Source organism: Heteronotia binoei, chromosome 6 (genome assembly GCF_032191835.1).
Source record: "Heteronotia binoei isolate CCM8104 ecotype False Entrance Well chromosome 6, APGP_CSIRO_Hbin_v1, whole genome shotgun sequence".
Taxonomy (NCBI): domain Eukaryota; kingdom Metazoa; phylum Chordata; class Lepidosauria; order Squamata; family Gekkonidae; genus Heteronotia; species Heteronotia binoei.
The window spans coordinates 120,239,656-120,260,210 of record NC_083228.1 but is presented as its reverse complement, the minus strand read 5'-3'; the positions used below and the strand labels follow the sequence as shown (position 1 = coordinate 120,260,210).

Sequence of the window (20,555 nt, the reverse complement as noted above, 5' to 3'; positions counted from 1 at the left end):
CCTGTTGATACATACATACATACATATCTATAGCTGTATATCGGTAGCATTTTAAGCACAGCATTTAAGCATTTTAAGCACAGCATCTCAGGTGGCAACTGCACCTGTACCTCAGAAGACTGAATTGTTTTGGTCTGCACAAAAGCTTGTGCTTAGAATTTTTTAAAAGGGTCTTTATGGCGCTGTAACGTTCTTGATTGTTTTCCTTTGCGCCTATTTCTGTTGTGTAGCAACTACGTGTTCTATCAGAATATTGGCAGCATTTCTAAAAGATGTTTCTTTCAAACTATTATGCAATGGAGTGGACCAAGCCAGCTGTTTCACTCAGTCCTATTCTTCTGCTTACTACAGGTGTTGCCCCACATGGATTGTATCTGTGCAGATCCTGTGATCTCTGGCATAGCCTTTTTTGACAGTTAAAAGAAGGCTCCTCCTTCCTTTTCTGCCACCTAAACACTGATTGGATTCAACCCAATAACTGATTTTTTCCCTCTAGCCTTATGGGCTGGGCTTTCTGCCAGGGGTTGGGGGGAGGAAACTGTTGGGTTTTTCACTACTGTACAAACACTATCCTTGCAACTGTCAACTTATTTAACATAGTTTTTGTATACAGGATTTGTACTAAACCTATGCAATTCAAAAGAAAACTTTCTAATGCCCAGCATTCCATACATCAAATATTAAGGTAAAGGATAAAGGATTATATAGATAGTTACACCCCACTTTTCTTCTCAGTAGCTTACAAGAGCATTCTGCCCCATTTTATCCTCACAACAACTGTATGAGGTGGATGGGCTGAGAGAGGGTAACTGGCCCAATGTCACTCTGAACTTCCGTGGCAGCATGGGAATTTGAACTGGGGTTTCCCACATCCTAGTCTGTCACTCTTCTGTTGCACCATGCTGCTTGGTCAGTTGGCCACCTCTGTGCGATTGGACAGCCATGCTAACAAATGGTTGTCTTGAAAAACACTTGTTGTTACAAATTTTAAGATGTTTCTGTATTTATAATTCTGGCTTCTATAAGCAGAAGAAACAACTTTAATCTGAATGCAAATGGCAGTAATTTTTACAATTTCGCTCTTTGCATCAAGTTGCAGCTTTTAGTATTGCACCATCAGCTGCATGTACTTCCTGTGGATGTGGTTAACAAAATTAACACATTATTGAATAATAAAAAGCTACGAAGTCTAGATAAGAAACCATGTTAAGTCAGTTGCAGCAAAACCCAGAAAAACTCATATGCAGCAAACTTCCAAAAGCAAGTGTAAGTTTTATTAGATGCATGATGTATGAGAGCTATTTTGGTGTAGTGGTGAGAGCCAGTTTGGTATAGTGGTTAAGTGCGTGGACTCTTTTCTGGGAGAACTGGGTTTGATTCCCCACACCTCCACTTGCAGCTGCTGGAATGGCCTTGGGTCAGCTATAGCTTTCACAGAGCTGCCCTTGAAAGGGCAGCTTCTGTGAAAGCTCTCTCAGCCCCACCTACCTCACAGGGTGTCTGTTGGGGGGGGGAGGTTATATGAGATTGTAAGCCGCTCTGAGATTCAAAGTGAAGGGTATGGTATAAATCCAATATCATCATCTTCTCCTTCATAAGAGGCTATGTAGTAAGTTTACTTGTGTTCAGCAGATAATAGATGGTAACCTAAACTTTTAAGGCTTGACTCCTGTAGACATTTGCCTAGTTAGACCCATTGAATGAACTCGGTGGAGCTTACTTATGAGTAACATGTACATTTCTGTGTCCAGTGTTGCCTTGTGTGCAAAAACAAATTCCCTACTCACCCGATCCTCCATATTATAATAGAATTGAACATAGATTATGATATTGCCTAAGTTGCAGTTACAATTGTTTATTAAATTTCTACTCCCCCCCCCCCCCTGCTCCTTTTCTGTATCAGGCTGTCCAGTCTGCATGAACTAACAGATCACTGTAATTTTGTAAATTGGCAATCATGAACGTCAATGACTTCGTGATACTCCCTGGTTCTAAGATGGGAATGTCTGTAAAACTGAAGGCAAAGTAAGTTCATTTCTGGTGATTGTCACTGAGAAGCTTTGATGTTTATTGGCTTTCCGTATGCATCTTTAAATATTGTTTATTTCTACATTGCCACTGAAGCTTCAAGCTTTAAAGTATTTTCTCGGAGTCTGGTTCTGTTAAAATCGATGGAACTTCCTTCCAGAAGAAGGTTTTTAGAGTTTGGGGTGCCAGTAACATCTCTGTTAATGCTTTGTAATATCTCCTTATGCTCCTGAATATCTTTAGCAGAAGGAGTGCAAAGAGAAGTTACTTGTTGGGACCACATTGTTCTCTTCCTTGGGCCTAAAGACTGCACATGTATAGCGGAAGGTGCCATCAAATCGCAGCTGGCTTATGATGACCCCATGGGGTTTTCAAGGCAAGAGACATTCAGAGATGGCTTGTCATTGTTTGCCTGTGTGCAGAGACCCTGGATTTCCTCAACGGTCCCCCATCCAAGTGCTCACCAGGGTCAACCCTGTGTAGCTTCCTAGATTGAACTAACCTGAGCTATCCAGGTCAGGGCATAAATCCAGTCTCAAAACAGCGAAAGATAATGTCTCTCTTTTCTTCCTGCTTTCATTGTATTTCATGTACTTAATATGGAATAAGAAAATAATATTTGAGTTTTATGTTCTGTTCATGCACATGTTTAAATTTAATCTCTTCAGAAGTGTGCGAGAGTTGCAGTTGGAGAAGGTTCAGCTGGAACTGGACAATAAAGAAATGGAAAGGAAATTGCAGCAGCTTCAGTCGAACATGAGCAGAGAGAAGCTTGAGAGAGAGTAAGTGGCATTAAGAGTGATGATTCCAGTGAAGATATTTTTTTATCGAGGGAACTAGCATTGGATAAGTCAACTGAGGCAGCATAGGGCTTTGTTTTCTCTGAGTTCTTTCCCTTTCTTTATTCTGTACTATTTTCTGTTCTGTTGTATCATATGAACAAAAAGAAAAAATGGGCTGCACTCAGCAATGTGCCAGTAGGACAAAAAGAAAAAAAGGCCAGGTGATAGTTGATTGATTTATTATTGTACAAAGTCCTTTTGTGTTTCACCATGGCGGCTTTGTCAGGGGGAATTGGAGTATTCACCTCGTGCTGGAACTGTCCACAGCAGTTGGCAAAAGAAATTGCCATTCCCCCCCCCCCCCACCTTTTGTTCTGTTCATACAATATGAACCCCATTTTTTTTTTAATATTCCTCAGTCTGTTTGCGTAGCTAATTGCTGTCTGTTGCTTAACCCTGTTTGTTGTATTATGGTTTTTTCCTCCCTCCCTCCAACTTGGGAGACTCCCCAGGTTTGCATAGCCATCTGAAACAAATAAACAGAAAAAAAATGGAGGGTTTCCTCTGCAACCCTTGAGCAAATGCAGACAATGCTCTTGCCTTCTCCTACTTTGTCAGTGGGCCTGGTATGTGTGTGGGGAAAGCCTAACCAGGACCAGCAGCAGCAATGGTTGGGAGCCTCAGTGGGCCCACTGGGATCCATGCTGGCTTGCTGCTGAGAGTGGCAGTGTGGGGGGGGGTGTTGAAAGAAGCTGCCTAGGGCCTTGCAGCAGTCACAATGATGGGTGGCAAGAGTGAAAAGCAGAGAGACAATGAGTGATAGGGTGGGAAGACAAAAGGAGAGAGAAGAAGAGTTGGATTTTTACCCCTCCCTTCACTCAGACTCTCAGTGTGGCTTACAATCTCCTCCCCTTCCTCTCCCCATAGCAGACCTCCTGTGAGGTAGGTGGTGTTGAGAAAGCTCTCTTGAGAACTGGAGAGAACAGCACTATGAGAACTGTGACTGATTCAAAATCACCCAGCTGACTGCATGTGGAGGAGTGGGGAACCAAACCCGGTTCTCCAGATAAGAGACCGTCGCTCTTAACCACTACACCAAACTGGCTCTCAGAGAAGGAAATAGTGATGGAGTGGGGGACAGAAAGAAAAAGAGTGATGGGGTTGGGGAAGCAGAAAGAGAGTGTTGGAATGTGGGCTGAAAGAGAGAGTGATGGGGTTAGGGAGGCAGAAGGAGAGAGTGATGGAGTTGGGGGGCAGAAAGAATGATGGGTGAGGGGCAGAGAGGGAGAGAGTGACAGGCATGGGGGGGGGAGAGAGAAGGGATGGCAGGGGCGAGAAAGAGTGAGAGACTGAGAAGTAGGGAAAGAGAAGAAGAAACAAAGGTGGGAAAATGGGATGGCTGTTCCCCCAAGTGTTTTTCAGGTCCCCACTTGTATAATCTAATAACCAAGTCAGCCAAATCTGAGAATACTCAGTTTAAGGAGACCTGGATGGACAGGTCTTTCTGCAAACCTTAAAAATGCCTCATGTTTGCAGAAAAATCTGAAATTAGTGTGAGGAGGGTTAGAAAAAACAAAAAATGATAAAGGAGCCTCTAGCTTTAAGAAACAGAAGCTCTCAGTGGCCGTTGCTAGGCAACCACAGCATTCAAGGCTTGGTTTCTGTCAGTAAAAGACAAGGCAAGGTCGATTTCAGGGGTGTTTTGACCTTTGAAAGAGCCAAGCTTGGCAGCAACCATGGGACAACTTGCTAATACCTGACTTGCATGTCTCACCTAGGCCTGGCTCTTTGCTATTGTTTAATGCCAGCCACCATATGAAAGCTAGAGCTTCATGCTAGGGTATGGGATAACCAGGTTCAAATCACCAGTCTGCCATAGAAACTCGCTAGGTGATGTAGAGCCAGTCACATACTTTTAGCCTAACTGACTTCACTGGGTGGTTGTGAGAATAAAAAGAAGAGGATAATGATGTAAGGTGCTTTGGTCGCCACTATGGAGAAAGGCAGGGTATAAGTTAAGAAAATAAATAATACATATAGGTGAAGTTGGGAGGCAAATGGAAGGTTCTGTTCCATGCAGGTGGGCCTGACCCAGCAACTGTTATCACAGAACTAAAGCATAGTTTTCCTAGGCAGAGGCTGCTGGGGGGAGGGGAGCTGAAGATGGAGGGGCTGCCATTGAAGTCTTTATGGGCTCCCATTTGTTTAAATCTGATAGCAAAAATTCCTAGTAAGACAAAAATGCAGTTGGGCTGGAATTGTAGAACAGGCAAAGAAACTTCAATGATTCATGCAAATGGGTCTGTTTAAGGATCAGGACAATCAGTGTAGCATGCAAATGTATCTGTTTTAGGCTGCAAGATCGTCAACGTAGGAAAGAGTTTATCCTTTAATAAAAGTCACTTCCTGAACTGAACCATTACACCAGCAACTTTGCTTCTTGTAGATGAAAGTTCACCTGAACAAATCTGTTTTGCGCATTTTGTGAATCAATAGAAGCATGGATTCCTTCCTAATAGTCTCAGGCATACCATTCCACAGTGTAGGAGCCATTACACCTGGCTTGCCTTGGGACTAAAGGGCTTGCCCAGAGACTACGGGGCTGGTGTGATCTTGGGTCAGTCATAAGTTCTTTCAGAGCTGTTCTCTCAAGAGCAGTTTCTGTCAGAGCTCTCTCAGCTCCATCTGCTTCACAAAGTGTCTGTTGTGGGGAGGAGAAGGGAATGGAGACTGTAAGCTGCTCTGAGACTGCCTGCACACAAAAGCTCATACCCTGAATAAACTACTGTTGGACTTAAAGGTGCCACTGGGCTCAAAATTTGTTCTCTGACAAGTGTCAGAGTTAATCTTGGCATGCAGTTCTTCCCACAGCCACTAGGCTTGATGGCTGTTTCAGAGGGTACCCGTGTTGGTCTGTAGTAGAACAGGTAGATTTGGGTCCAGAGACTAACAAGATTTTTAGGGTATGATCTCGAGAGTCCAAGCTCCCTTTGTCAGACATGAGTTGAAATGCAGATCTCAGTATCTTTTTATCCCAACTAGAAGGTAATGAAGGTTTACAAAGGAAGCAAAGGTACCAAGCTTATTGGGATCAGCTTGGTTAGAGCAGAGGGGGGATGTCTGAGGGCAGAAAATTAACATCTGTAAGTGAGGCAAGAAGTCTGCAGCCCTACTCAGTCCGGGGTGTGTGTGTGTGTGTGTGTGTGAGGTGGGGGTTTCCATTGTTCTGAACTTGTGAATTAACTCAGGGCTTGATGGCAGTTTGAGTCTTCTCAAGGAGGCTTGATGGAGTTATTGTCTTCCCTCAGTCGACGGCATCGCCTGTTCTGGCTGCCTTGCCCATCTTCAGCGGCAAACCTACAATGTTTTTTAAAGCATTTCGGTGTGTCATGGCCACCTTCAGCCACAAGGAAGGCAGGGTGAAAATGTTTTTAACGAACAAACAATGTATTTTAGTGTAAAATGTATTCACAAAATGTTTTTGCCACAAAACAAAGAGCCTGTGTCATTTTCTAGAACTGATAGTATTATGGCAGCCTTGCTGTGGGTTTGTTCACATATTCTAGGAGGCTCTGAATGGGTGCCAGGCTTCAGTAAATACCTTCACGGCCCTAGCCCTACTTATCCATGGTTGGATACTGGCCAGGAGTTTGTGCATGACATTGGAGGCTTCCTGCAGCACTCCGCAACAGATGCTTTCTTACTGTTTTTTCGTGATGATCATTACGGCAGATGACAAGCTGATTTCCTGCTAATACTTGCATGCACTCCTAGGGAGTGGGGCTGCATGTTCACTTGTAAGTTAGCAGATATCCCAGTTGCTTCTCAAACAGCTGAACAGGCAAAGCTGATTTGACACCAAAAAAAAGCAGGTTGCCTGTTCATCTGTGCCAGCGCATCACTTTTGAGGATTGCGTGCTTTGCCTTTCCCCCACCCTTTTAACATTTCGCCATTAGAATTCATTTTCAGACCCCTTCTCGCTTTGTGTTCTTGTGGAGTTCTTCATTGTTCTTTATTTTAAAAAAGTAGTTATCTTTTAATAGAATCTTAGTCCTAGATGAGGTTTAAGTGCATATGCATGCATTTGCAACCCCCCCCCCCCCAAAACACAAGGTTGTAATTGTTCTGTATTTGATAGAAACCGTTTAGGAAGTCAAAATGTTCTGCAGACAAAGCAGAACCCTGAATATCTGTAATTCTTTTCATTTCAGTTCTTTATTAACCTCTCTCTATCTGTTTCCCTTTCTCACTAACGTGAATAATAACGCTAACATTCCTCCCTCAGTGTTCTGCTGCACTTAACAAGATATATAGTCCTATTTAAGTGTTAAGTGCTGCTAATTGCCTTGGATCATCATCATTAATTTCTACATCCTTTCCTCAAAGCATTTAATGCTGGATTCTAGCTTTGAGAAGCTAGCCCCGCACCCTTTTAAGGCAACAGCTCTTCAATTTCTTGTTCTAATAATTTCCTTTGCTCGTTGCTTGCAATGAAGTGAAATAGTACTGGAAATGGAGACGAGTACAATTTTGTAGGATGGGATTTTCCCCAGCATGTTGATGATGCCCTGGAAGTTGAAAAATGTTCAGCTATGTGGGCTGCAGCAGACATTTGACAAAATCCATGAGAATAGCAGAAGAGCCTCTCTACACCCTTGGGATGGGAGTGGTGAAAAGCACCGCCAAGTCACAGCTGACCTATGGTGACTCTGTGGGTTTTCAAGGCGAGAGGCATTCAGTGGAGGTTTGCCATTGCCTGCCTCCATGTCATGACCCTGGTATTCCTAGAAGGTCTCTCATCCAAATACTAGCCAGGGGCTGACTCTGCTTAGCTTCTGAGATTCGATGAGATCGCGCTAGGCTGGGCTATCAAGGTCAGGGCACCCATGGGATATTTCAGCCTTATTCCAGAAAGGCATCCTGGCTTTGCAGGATGAAGCTGTGTCTGGATGTTAAACTGCAGAAGGGGTTCACTCGATTTGAGTTCTCTGTAAGAAAAGAAGCAACAGATATCTGAATGAAAAGACACTAGCCCTAAATTCCTCCTCAGTTTGTTATATGTAAGCTCCCTCCCCTCCTCTGTCTTTGATAGTGGGGGACCATTCCATTATGTTAGCTCTTACCTATATACTGAGATTGTACAATCTAGTTATGGGTTTACTAAGGTCCCCTGCCATTTAGGAAAACTTGTGAGCTAACTGCGTGTTTCACATACCCATACAATAATACTTTGATATGGTTTATTGATACCTCTCCACTCCAAATTGTCCACTTTCAAGGTTGCATTTCTTCCTTTCAAAAAATTAATATTTGGAATTGGATAAGTTTGCATGAAACATGTAGTTAGCTCCAGTGTTGCTGCCAAAGTGCTTTCGGAGAAAGCCTGCCTTTGGTGTGTACTAGTATGGTACTGTAGTTCTTGTAGTGGGGCGTCAGGAGCTGCCATTAGGCTTGCCTCCTGGTCTATGCCTAGCCCATATCAAAGAAGAAGCAGATGATATTGGATTTTTATCCCATCCTTCACTCTGAATCTCAGAGCATCTTACAATCTGCTTTACCTTCCTCTCCCACAACGAAACCCTGTGAGGTGGGTGGGGCTGAGAGAGCTCTCCCTGAAGCTGCTCTTTCAAGTACAGCTCTGCGAGAGCTACGACTGACCCAAGGCCATTCCAGCAGCTGCAAGCGGAGGAGTGGGGCATCAAACCCGGTTCTCCCGGATAAGAGTCCACACACTTAACCACTACACCAAACTGATGAAAATGCCCACTGATCACAGTTGTGTCAGGATGGGGCACCAATCCAGCTTGCATCATAGCTGCAAGTAGAAAAAGTCATTTATTTGTCCTCCCCCCCCTTCCCTGGCTCTGCTGTGTTTTTTCTGTTGCCTAGGAAAGATTTATTAGTTTATTTTTATTCAAGGTACCGTATTCATATTCTACCATTTGATCCTGATGGAATCACAAAACCTGGCAATAAGCTCAAAATTACAAAATAATGCAAAAATAGGATACATTGAAAGATTTTAGAAGGATATTAGCAAATTGTTCCTTCCTCTACTAAAGTGACCACTGTAAATATCCATAGCTAGTTTAATGAACCACAAGTTTGGATCCGAACTTGCTCATGGAAAAGGGGAGGGCACTTCTTGCTTTTCTTTTATTGCTTTTTAAAATTATTATGGACGTACACTTTAGCACATATCCCCCACCCTAGCAATGTTTCTTGCTGTTTCCTGTGGTCCTCCAAACCCCTGGACCTACTTTTTGGGCAGTGTATTGGGCTGTGGGCAGTAAAGACGTATTTCGCAAATGGGCTGGGTCCATGCCAGAATCGAGTGCTTACAATTTCCTTTGATTTCAACTTTTGACCCGTCTGTTGAAATCAGGATTTGAAGGTGTCCCTTGCATTTTTTTTCCATGTAGTGCAGTTCATCAGTTTTAACTGGCAAATTTGTGCCAATCAAACTCATCTTTTCCTTGTTTTCAGAAGCTTGCTTTGCACATTGGGGGAGGGGAATGTTAAAGGTGCAGGGAAACCATGGATGCGTAAAAGCAAATGCCGTGATTCTCTTGTTGGAACTTTTGTAGAAGAGCAAATGGATATCACTGGAAGTCTGGCCAAGCTGGCCTGGGCCTGCAGCCCCAGATGTCACAAAACAAAGAGAACACTGCAAAGGTAAGAGCATTGCTGAGATTCTAGGTGGACTCCCAGAATCTGACTGCTTGGATGTTTTTTTTATTTTGTTACTATGGTTGTAATAATAATGATAATAAAAAAGCTGATATAGCTCTGCTCATCTCTTAAAAAAACATGAATGGTAATGAAATATGTCTTCCTGGATAGGAAATTTGCTTTGGAGACAGTATTGTAAAAAGAATGCAAGGCTGATGGTTAACTCAGTCTAACTCAGTCAAAATCTTGGGGTCATACTGGATCCAGTTTTCTTACTGGAGAAGCCAATTAATACATCTGCAAAATAGATTTTCTTCTGACTCGGCCTAGCCCATAAAACGGCCCCATACTTTCGATACACCTAACCTAGCCACCTGGCTCTACACCACAGTAACATCAAGACTAGACTATAGTTATGTTCTGTATGTTGGTCTTTTCTCAAAATCAGTTTGGAAATCGCAGCTGGTCCAGAGTGCCATGGCTTGACTGTTATTGGAAGCTAGACGGAGCACAGATATTACTCCCATTGTGCAAACCCTCCATTAGTTGCCCATTTGTTGCTGAGCCCAGTTTAAAGTATTTGCTGTCACATATGAAGCCCCTCATTCTCCTATTTATGGGACTACCTGTCTATCTGTTCTCCACCACCACAGCTTCGCTTATGTCAACAGGAGTTTGTAGGTCCCAACCTGCAGATTGACAAAATCAATAATATCTTGTTCAAGTTATTTTCTCTGTTGTGGCTCCCACCTTGTGGAATGGCTTGTCTAAAATGGTCTGGAAAGCTCCCGCTCTCCTTACCTTCCACAAACTACGCAAAACTAACCATTCAGGAGTGCTTTTACGTGCAGGTAATAAGTCTGCACAGTACAAAATGGTTTCCCAAAGTTACTTGGATAAATGATTGGAACTTTGGTCTTTGCTGCTGGATATAGCAAATTGTATGGAGGATCCTGTTATGTGGGGAGGGTGGGTTTAGAATTGAAAATATAAATATGTAAATAAACAATAGAAATAAGTACATAAATAATTTTTGTACAGCTTAAGGTGCCATGTTCCTGTTCTTTCTGGTGGTTCCAGTCTTCTAACATCCTAATGCATTGTGTATTGAATATCCCATTTTGCTGACTGTATTGACTCACTGTGTGTAATCTGCCTTGAGTCCATGTGAGAAAGGCAGACTACAAATAATGTAAATAAAGAAATGGATGGAAAAGTTTTGCTGTATTCCTTTGTGAAATTTCATAATGGCAACTCAGTTTTTTTTTTTTTGTGCTGACTAAAAGGGCTTCAGGATTGTTATAGCTTCATGTCTCTGCATGCCTTCTGAGGATTTGTTTTGTGTGTGGTTTTGGCTTTAATTTTGTTTTTGGAGGGTTGTGTTTATTCCCTCACCACTCTACCATTGTTCTGCTGTCCACCAGCTGCCATTGAATCTATACTGTGAAACATGAGATGTTGCAGAGTTATTGTGTATGCAAGGCCAGCAGTGTGTGTGGAAGAGGGTAAGCACTTGTTTTTCATGTCAGAGATCTTCTAAATAATATTTCCTCTCTCCAGTCTTAGGCTGATTTCATTGATGACTTCGGAGGATTTTAAAGAATCCATGTTGCCTTTTTAAAAAAGGAAGAACCCTGTTTGCACTGAGTGTGAACATGATTTGAAATAATTTGCTGGACAAAATGTTTCAGAGAAGAAAGTTTGACCCTGGGGTATGCTGGAGGGCTTGAACTGTTTTTGATTTGTTTTGCACCATGCAGATGAATAACTCGAGTGGGCCAAAATTTGGCATATCTGACAAGGAATCCAAAATGCAATCATAAATCTAGCCTACTGAAAGCACAACCCTTCTTCTTCCTTTTTTCTGTCAACAGATTTCTTCAGGCAAAGTAAAGCTGAGAGTACTAAAAGAACAAAGTCCAGGTAATGAGTTATCAGTATTTGGAAGCTATTGACCAAGTATGAGAACTTGGGTTATATGTTAAGTTGGGTTGTATGCTAAGAACTTGGTTATATGTTGAACACTTTGGTTGAGCGATACCCTGGAGAATTGTGGCCATTCGAGGGAGTGGGGGCAGCAGCTTATACCCCACATTTATATCTGGACCCAGCTCTGACTGTGGCCCCTCTCTTGCCAGCTTTTGTTTTTACAATACAAATGAAGGATTAGTTTGAGAGAGTATCCTAGAGTAGTCTCTCCTCCGGGTACCTAACCCTCACCTCTTCATTCTAACAAGTAGTATTCATCTAATTAACATGTCGAACAGTCTGTCTGTAAAGGGAGATTACCAAAAAAATATTACAGAGGCCTTTAAATATGACAGATCATTTTCTCATTGTAATGTTAAACAACAAGATTATCAATTGAAATCTTCATATTGTGAATGGAAGTCCTCTTTCCTTCGAACAGAAGTGAACTTCTAAGTTTTTATTTCACGCTCTAATTGGAATTAAAAAAGCGTTCACTTCAGTGCTTTGCTATGTCCAGATGTTTCCACATTAACAGCTGTTCAAGCGGCTTCAAGTTGTATTTGTGTCAATGTTTCCTTTCCCCATGCCATTCAGCGCGATACAATAATCCGTGCTTCCTGCAGCTTATCTCTTTTTATCTTTGCTGTTCCAGAGCCGGCTAAGCAGTTAGTTGCCCAAAGAGTTGCAAGTGCTGCGTCCACAGAAAAGCCAAAAGCGAAGGGAAAGCCATGTGGCCAGTGTGAGACCAAGGCTGCCTTGCTGGTAAGTGGGGGAGGGAGAGATGGCTAGTCCTATTCTGACCAGAACAGTCAGAAAGCCTGAGGCCAAAAAGATGGCCAAACTCACTGGTGGGTCATTTCAATATTTAAATACTGAAGGATATTTGTATCCGCAAAAGATAGCAAGTATTGGAACGAAAAAGTTATTCTAGAAGAATTTAAATGTAGGTATTATGGGGTGAGCACTGTCCTGGATGGCGCAAGATCTCATCAGATCTTGGAAGCTAAGCAGGGTCAGCCCTGGTTAGCACTTGGATGGGAGACCTCCAGGAAAGTCCCGAGGCAAGCAACTAATCTTACTGGGTCACTGAACATTGACTGCGACTTGACACTGGGTCACTGAACATTGACTGCCACACCATTATTTGAATGTTGGTTGTTATAATTGGTAAATTGGTCCTAAATACTAAGACTGCATACCACCATCTTGTTTAGTGGTGACCAAGTAAAAACATGGAGGAACGGGGCTCATGGATGCCCTTCTCGCCTCTGTTCCTCCAGGGATGGGGGATAGGGAGTCCTGTGTGCACATAAGAGCTGGGCAACAAGCTGGAATTGTGTATCCTTTTTCTAACTGGGATTGTAGAAAGAACTATGGATCAGTTCTTCCATGTAGGCAGGGCTTTTTTTTTTTTTTGTAGCAGGAACTCCTTTGCATATTAGGCCACACACCCCCGATGTAGCCAATCCTCTAAGAGCTTACAGGGCTCTTAGTACAGGGCCTAATGTAAGCTCCAGGAGGACTGGTTACATCAGGGTGTGTGACCTGATATACAAAGGGGTTCCTGCTACAAAAAAGACCCTTCATGTAGAATACGCTTGCAGGAATAAGTAGGCCAGTGCTCACAGTGGGATCCATTGCTCATAAGAGCATTCGCCATCATTCATGTAGACATAAGAGATTTGTGCATACCTGTGCTTCTCGATCAAGTTGGAGACAAAAGGTGTAAATTTGCTTAATGAATGGTCTTGAACTGTAGCAATCAGAATTCTCTGTGGGAATATCACGTCAACTAGAATGCTGGTGATTGCAGCATAGAATTACACGGGGACTTATGCGGCATCTGATTGATGTCTTGTTTGATTAATGAAACGGTCAGAAGCCCAGTCTTTGCCACATATGAGAGAGGTCAGAACTTCTGATCTTTTCCAATATCTGTTAAACTACCCTCATGTTTCAAATTCTCACATGGGGAATTTCACCTGATTTATTATACTAGGCCTCTCTCCCCTCAACTCCCTGCTTTATATCTGCCCTTCCATAATTTTCTGTAAAAATGAGGGAAATGATTTTGTTTTTTCCATTGTATCTGAAGAAGTGAGCTCTGACTTATGAGAGTTCATACTTCCTTCTTTGCCTGCATTCTGCTTGCTTCCTCAGCATCAGTTAATGTAGTTGCTGCATATTCTGAACTAAAAGAAGGGAAGCTATGAATCCTTCCTATCAAATAGTTCAGCATCCTTTGTAAAACATTTTTTTGCATAAATGGTCTCTAAAGACTGTGAGTTACCTTGCTTTATGTTCATCCTCTTGACAAGTGGAAAATGAATTCAATTCTATTATTGGTTTCAAGCACTCTGGTGTCCAGATCTTTGTTGTTCCTTTTTGGTTATTTGTTTGTATTAATATCCTGCTCCTCTCCACCAGTTGGAAAACTGGTTTCTATGCTATCACTTTATTGCCTCCTTGCCTCTTTAAAATCCATGCTGGCTTTATCATTAACTTCCCCCAGACAACGATAGATGACAATGGTCCTCTTTTTGTGTTGATAGTGGTCTATGAAGTTATAATTAACAAAAGCATAATTGAACACCAGTTGATTCTGCTTACAGCTGCTGCATTTCCCCCTCCGTTTCAAATTGTTTTGTGATATGAGAAAAGCAGAAACTTGGTTTGCTTTTACAATTTCATTTCCCCCCCTTTTCCTCAAGGTGTGTTTGGACTGTGGAGAAGACTATTGTCCGAGCTGCTTTGCCAGAGTCCACCAGAAGGGGGCACTGAAGCTCCATAGAACGACTTGTTTGCAGGTGCGGAGATGTGTTATTTTTTTAATGTGTATACAAGACTCTAGTTTATAACTGTAAGATCTTTCCGTTTAAGAAGGCATGACCGTTTTACAATTCCATAAGTTCTTTTAATTGTCTTATGTAGAATTTTTCTTTTCAAAAAATTGTCATGGCGGGATCATCTTCATTTATCTTTAGCAGAGTTATTATTTATTTTGAAACGTTAGTAAATAGCAGAAAAAGCAACAGATGTCTGGCTGAGCTTTTAGAACGCCGTAGCTGCTTTTAGGATCTGAAGCTAAAACAAATAATGGTCAGTATGTTCAGAGACTGAGACAGCTCTGTGTCGCTTTCAGGATTGTGGCAGTGAAGATTTCATCCCAAGGTGTCTCACCCAGGGTTGATCGCTACTCCTTCTCAGTGGCAGCAGAAAGATCACATGCTGTGTGGTTGTTAACTGTATAAATAGTTTTGTGAACCATTTGCCTGAAGCTAGGTAGCACAGCTTCGTGTCTGTTTTTGCGCGTCTCCGTGTCTGGGACGAAACTGTTAACATCGCAGGGCTGCATGGCCGTGCCTGTTGACAGAATGCTTTCTTTCTGCTGGGTTTTGACTTTTAGAGCAAACGCTGAGGCTGACCAGTGGGCTTTGGGTATTATGGATTTTTCTAGCACTTTATAGTTTCCTGCACTGTCTTTTTTTTTTTCCTGGCCATGGTGCAAATTTAAGAACACAAGAGAAGCCATGTTATATCAGACCAATGGCCCATTCAGTCCAACACTCTGTCACACGTGCCAAAAAAACCCAGGTGCCATCAGGAAGTCCACTCGTGGGGCCAGGACACTAGAAGCCCTCCCACTGTTGCCCCCTCCAAGCACCAAGAATACAGAGCATCACTTGCCCCGGACAGAAGGTTTCATCTATCTCTCGGCTTGGCTTCGCAAACGAAGATTTAAGAAGGGTGCAATAGTCCACGTCTGCTGCAGGCTCGCTGGTGGCTGACAAGACCAATGCGGGACAGGCAGGTCCGGCCACAGTGGCTGCAGGGAAAAGTCTGATTTAGGGTTGGTGCTGTAGCAGTGCGATTCTTCCTCAATCTCCTTTTGTCCTCAAGACCAGCTATGCGTGCGTTCTCAAAAGAAGAGACAGCCTGGTGGATGGTGTGCCTCCATGCTTTGCGATCTGAGGCTAGGTCAGACCACTGGTGATGGTTGATGCAACAGGTGCCAAGGGATTTCTTCAAGGAGTCCTTGTACCTCTTCTTTGGTGCCCCTCTATTTCGATGGCCGGTGGAGAGTTCACCATACAGGGCAATCTTGGGAAGGCGGTGGTTTTCCATCCTAGAAATATGCCCTGCCCAGCACAGCTGCGTCTTCAACAGCAGTGCCTCGATGCTGGTAACCTCCGCCCGCTTGAGAACTTCAGTGTTGGTCACAAAGTCACTCCAGTGGATGTTGAGGATGGTGCGAAGGCAGCGCTGATGAAAGCGCTCAAGGAGTCGCAGGTGATGACGGTATAAAACCCACGATTCGGAGACGTAGATGAGGGTTGTCATCACAACCACTTTGTAAACATTGATCTTTGTGCCTTTTTTCAGATGCTTGTTGCTCCACACTCTTTTGTGCAGTCGGCCAAAGGCACGGTTTGCCTTTGCCAGCCTGTTGTCAATCTCCTTGTCGATCTTAGCATCTGAGGAGATGATGCACCCCAGGTAGCTGAACTGCTGGACTGTCTTCAGAACTGATTCACCCACAGTGATGCAGGGAGGGTGATAATCTTCCTGGGGTGCAGGCTGGTGGAGAACTTCTGTCTTCTTCAGACTAACTTCTAGGCCGAATAGCTTGGCAGCCTCTGCAAAGCAGGACGTCATATGCTGCAGAGCTGATACCGAGTGGGAGACGAGTGCAGCATCATCAGGAAACAGTAGCTCTCGGATGAGTTTTTCCATTGTCTTGGAGTGGGCCTTTAGTCGCCTCAGGTTGAACAGGCTGCCATCGGTGCGATAGCGGATGTAGACACCATCGTCATCATCTAGATCTACTGCGGCTCTTTGAAGCATCATGCTAAAGAAGATCGTAAAGAGAGTTGGCGCGAGAACGCAGCCTTGCTTTACACCTGTGCCTATTGGGAAGGTCTCCGAGAGGTCGTTGCAGTGTCTGACTTGGCCTCGCTGGTCTTCGTGTAGCTGGATGATCATGCTGAGGAACCTTGGGGGACATCCTAAACGTTCCAAGATTTGCCACAGGCCTTTCCTGCTAACGGTATCGAAAGCTTTGGTAAGGTCGACAAAAGTCACATACAGAGCCTTGTTCTGTTCCCTGCATTTCTCTTGGAGCTGCCTGAGAACAAATACCATGTCGGTGGTGCTCCTGTTAGCTCTGAAGCCGCACTGGCTCTCTGGGAGGAGTTCTTCTGCAATGGCGGGCACCAGTCTGTTCAGGAGTATTCTGGCAAGGATTTTGCCTGTGATGGAGAGCAGGGTTATCCCCCGGTAGTTGGAGCAGTCTGACTTTTCCCCTTTGTTCTTGTATAGGGTGATGATGATTGCATCGCGAAAGTCCTGTGGTAATTTGCCTTGTTCCCAGCAGGTGACAAGTACTTTGTGAAGTGAGCTATGTAGTACTGTGCCCCCATGCTTCCAGATCTCTGGTGGAATTCCATCAACTCCTGCTGCCTTGCCACTTTTCAGTTGCTTGATGGCTTTAACAGTCTCTTCTAGAGTGGGGATCTCATCCAACTCTGTTTTCACTGGTTGAAGTGGGGTGAGGTGAATTGCTGAATCTTGAACTACGCGGTTGGCACTGAAGAGAACCTGAAAATACTCCGACCACCGGTTCAATATGGATGCCTTGTCTGTGAGGAACACTTGGCTGTCTGCACTACGCAAGGGACTCTGAGTCTGATATGATGGACCATATACTGCCTTCAGGGCTTCGTAGAACCCTCTTAAATCACCAGTGTCTGCACACAGCTGGGTTCTCTCAGCAAGCTTGGTCCACCACTCGTTCTGAATGTCTCGAAGCTTGCACTGGAGGTTGCTACATACAGCGCGAAAGGTTGCTTTTTTCCCAGGACAGGAGGTCTGAGCAAGATGTGCTTGGTAGGCAGATCTCTTTTTCGCCAGTAAATCTTGGATCTCTTGATTGTTCTCATCAAACCAGTCCTTGTTCTTCCTTGTGGAGAACCCGAGGACTTCTTCAGAGATCTGCAGGACGGTAGTTTTTAGGTGTTCCCAGAGTGCTTCTGGAGAAGGGTCTGTGGGGCAACTGGGGTCCTCAATTCTTGACTGGAGTTTTGCCTGGAAGGCAGCTTTAACTTCGGCTGACTGGAGACTGCCGACCTGAAACTTCCTCCGAGGGATACCTCCTCTCCTGGGTGTGGGTTTAAAGTGAAGACGGAGATTGCAGCGTACAAGACGATGATCCATATGACATTCTGCACTGGGCATTACTCGGGTGTGTAAGACATCTTGAAGGTCTCTCTGGCGCACCAGAATGTAGTCGATAAGGTGCCAGTGCTTGGACCGTGGGTGCATCCAGGTTGTCTTCAGACTGTTCTTCTGCTGGAAGATAGTGTTGGTGATGGTGAGCTGGTGCTCCATGCAGAATTCTAGCAGGAGGCGCCCGTTGTCATTGCAGTTGCCAATGCCGTGTTTGCCAAGCACTCCTTTCCAGGCTTCCGAGTCTTTACCTACTCTGGCATTGAAGTCGCCAAGGATGATCACCTTGTCCTCTGTAGGGGTCTTCTGTACGAGGTTGTGTAGATCAGCATAGAACTTGTTCTTTTCTGCGGGATCTGCTTGAAGGGTTGGGGCATACACACTGAAGAGTGTTGCATGCTGCTTGTTTTGAAGTGGGAGGCGCATGGACATGATGCGATCTGAGTGACCTGTTGGCAGGTTTTCGAGTTTGGAGGCAATGGAGTTCCTGACCATGAAGCCAACGCCGGAAAGGCGGCTCTCAGCCTTTGACTTACCTGACCAGTAGAAGATATAGCCAGCACCGTGTTCTTGAAGACTACCTTCCTCAGGGAAACGGACCTCACTGAGAGCTGCTATGTCGATATTCAACCTGAGAAGTTCGTGGGCAACTAGAGCAGAGCGTCGTTCAGGGCGACCACTGTCTACTGTGTCAAGCATGGTTCTGATGTTCCAACATGCAAGCTTTAGTCTTTGCACACTTTGTGAGGCAGGTGCATGCCTTTTCTTTGTTGTTATTTTTTGACCACAAGTAAGGATGCCCGTTGACCGCGGCTAGCCAACTGGGGTGGAGGAGACGAGCTTTGTTTAGGCCACCTTTTCTAGGCCCCTCTCCGTGTGGAGCAAGCAGTGCTGTCCCTAGATAAGGCTGCTTGGTCGTTCAGGATGCTGCTGAAAAATGCTTTCGTCTCCGGGTTAGCATCAGGCGACCAATACCCTGAACCGCCTACATGCAGGATCGGGACTGCGGCTTCCAGTGGCACCTTCCACCTGCCGTTTCACCCCTTGCCCATCGCTGCAGGACTTGATGCGTTGTGGGTTGTGTATGTGGATATGCCCTTCAGGCCTGCGCAGAGGAATTTTTTAGGTGAAGCCCAGTGTGCGCGGTACTGGCTCCACCCTTTCACCTGGGGGTCATCTGCCATGGCCCAGTAAGCCGGGACGCCGGCAGCGAGTCCTCCAGGTGGTAGGTGTTACATTAACGAGCTCTAGCTGCCCGGGTTTGATGTTAGAGTTTTCCTTCTCTTAGGCTGGCAAGGTTGGTGGGCCCAGCCTGCCCATCCGGTTATACCGCCGAACAATTCGGTCGCACCATGACGTAGCAAACTTTGTGAAAAACGGGGGGGGACCAGCGAGAAGGTGTTGCTATGGATGCAGTAATGCAGGAGAGGCCATTGCAGTGACCATCTGCCAGGCATAGCCAGACAGTGACCACGCGGCATTCACTACACCGGGAGAGGAGAGGCTATGTATTGCGCATACACTTTCCCTGGGGGGGTAGGATACCCAGAGGGAGCCTACCCCCCACCCCCCCAGTTTCATCTATACCCTGTAGCTAATAGACACCGATGGACCTCTGCCCCATATATTTATCCAGTCCCCTCCGGAAGCCATCTATACATGTAGTTGCCATCACCTCCTGTGGCAGTGAATTCCATGTGTTAATCACTCTTTGGCTGAAGAAGTACTTTCTTTTATCCATTTTAACCTGATTGCTCAGCAATTTAATTGAATGTCCACGAGTTCTTGTTTTGTGAGAAAGGGAGAAAATCTAGTTCCTCAGTAATTGTTCTTCCAATAGGTCTCCTTCTGGATTCTTCCCACACCAGTGCAGTAAACGTTTGAAAGCTAGAACCGTGTCAGGTCCTCCTCATCCAAATGTTGCCCTTTGTGCTAACAGGGCAATTATAGGCTAAGAGGACCCATGCCTTTGGGGCCTGAACATACAGTATAATTTTCTAAACGTTGTTGCTATGGCGTGAGAAGACTTGTATAAGCTTTAGCTTGAGTTAATTTAGGGTGAAAGTGTGGGGCATTTTTTTCTCCTTGAATTCTGCGTCTTGTTTTGTCAAGTGTACGTCCACCATCTCCCCACTGGATGTTTGTAGATTTCTTTCCTTACAGAGCAGTGCCTCAGAACAACCCTTAGTGGTAGGTTAGGATGCAGTGCAAGTGTGTGGCTGGCCCAGGGTTACCCAGTGAGCTCCCATGGTAGAATGGGTCTCCCAGACCATATGTATAATCTTTATCCACAGTACGACACTGGTTCTTAGAACTGCTAAAGTATAACTGGCTGGTTGTTCTTTCTTCAAGAGACGATTGTGATACATTACCGGTTAAATTGTACATGTCAGAGTACAGCCATGAACACTATCAAGATGCACACACATAGATTATACAGCTGAAAGATAATGTCACACGAGGAAAGTGCCTAAGGTGAAACTTTGTCATCTTCTGGCTAATAGACAATTCGGTTGTCAATCATATGCAGATTTTTTTTTTCCCCTAGCCCATGTTATGCAGAATCCTTGGAGTTTTCCTAAAGGGGAAAAATATCCCTGATGAGTAGCAGGGCTTATCTGATTTCCCTCCTCCTTGCCTCCATGTCAAGTCAGAATTTGTACATATGGAATGATGTGATAAGGGGATGAGTGTAGTGTTTTACATTTCAAAATATTTTAATGTATAAATTTTAGCACATAGGCAAAGGAAAGTTACAAGAGTAAAAATTGAGACCACCTGTATTCTACCTGGGTACAAGGGAAAATTTGGTGGTATGCATTATAGAAAAGTCTGTTTTAACATGTGTGCATATGCATTCTTGGAAATTGTGAGTG

The 20,555-nt window shown here is 44.3% G+C and overlaps 1 protein-coding gene across 1 annotated transcript in view; it reads left to right on the top strand.

The window, feature by feature from the left end:
* Positions 1-20,555, top strand: part of ZBBX (zinc finger B-box domain containing) — a 54,299-nt gene that overhangs the window by 2,421 nt on the left and 31,323 nt on the right. The window contains exons 2-7 of the mRNA XM_060242444.1: positions 1,904-2,025; positions 2,697-2,810; positions 9,399-9,486; positions 11,358-11,406; positions 12,107-12,216; positions 14,166-14,261. Coding sequence (XP_060098427.1) covers positions 1,958-2,025; positions 2,697-2,810; positions 9,399-9,486; positions 11,358-11,406; positions 12,107-12,216; positions 14,166-14,261 — 525 coding nt within the window. The 5' untranslated portion in view covers positions 1,904-1,957. The remainder of the gene's footprint in view (positions 1-1,903; positions 2,026-2,696; positions 2,811-9,398; positions 9,487-11,357; positions 11,407-12,106; positions 12,217-14,165; positions 14,262-20,555) is intronic.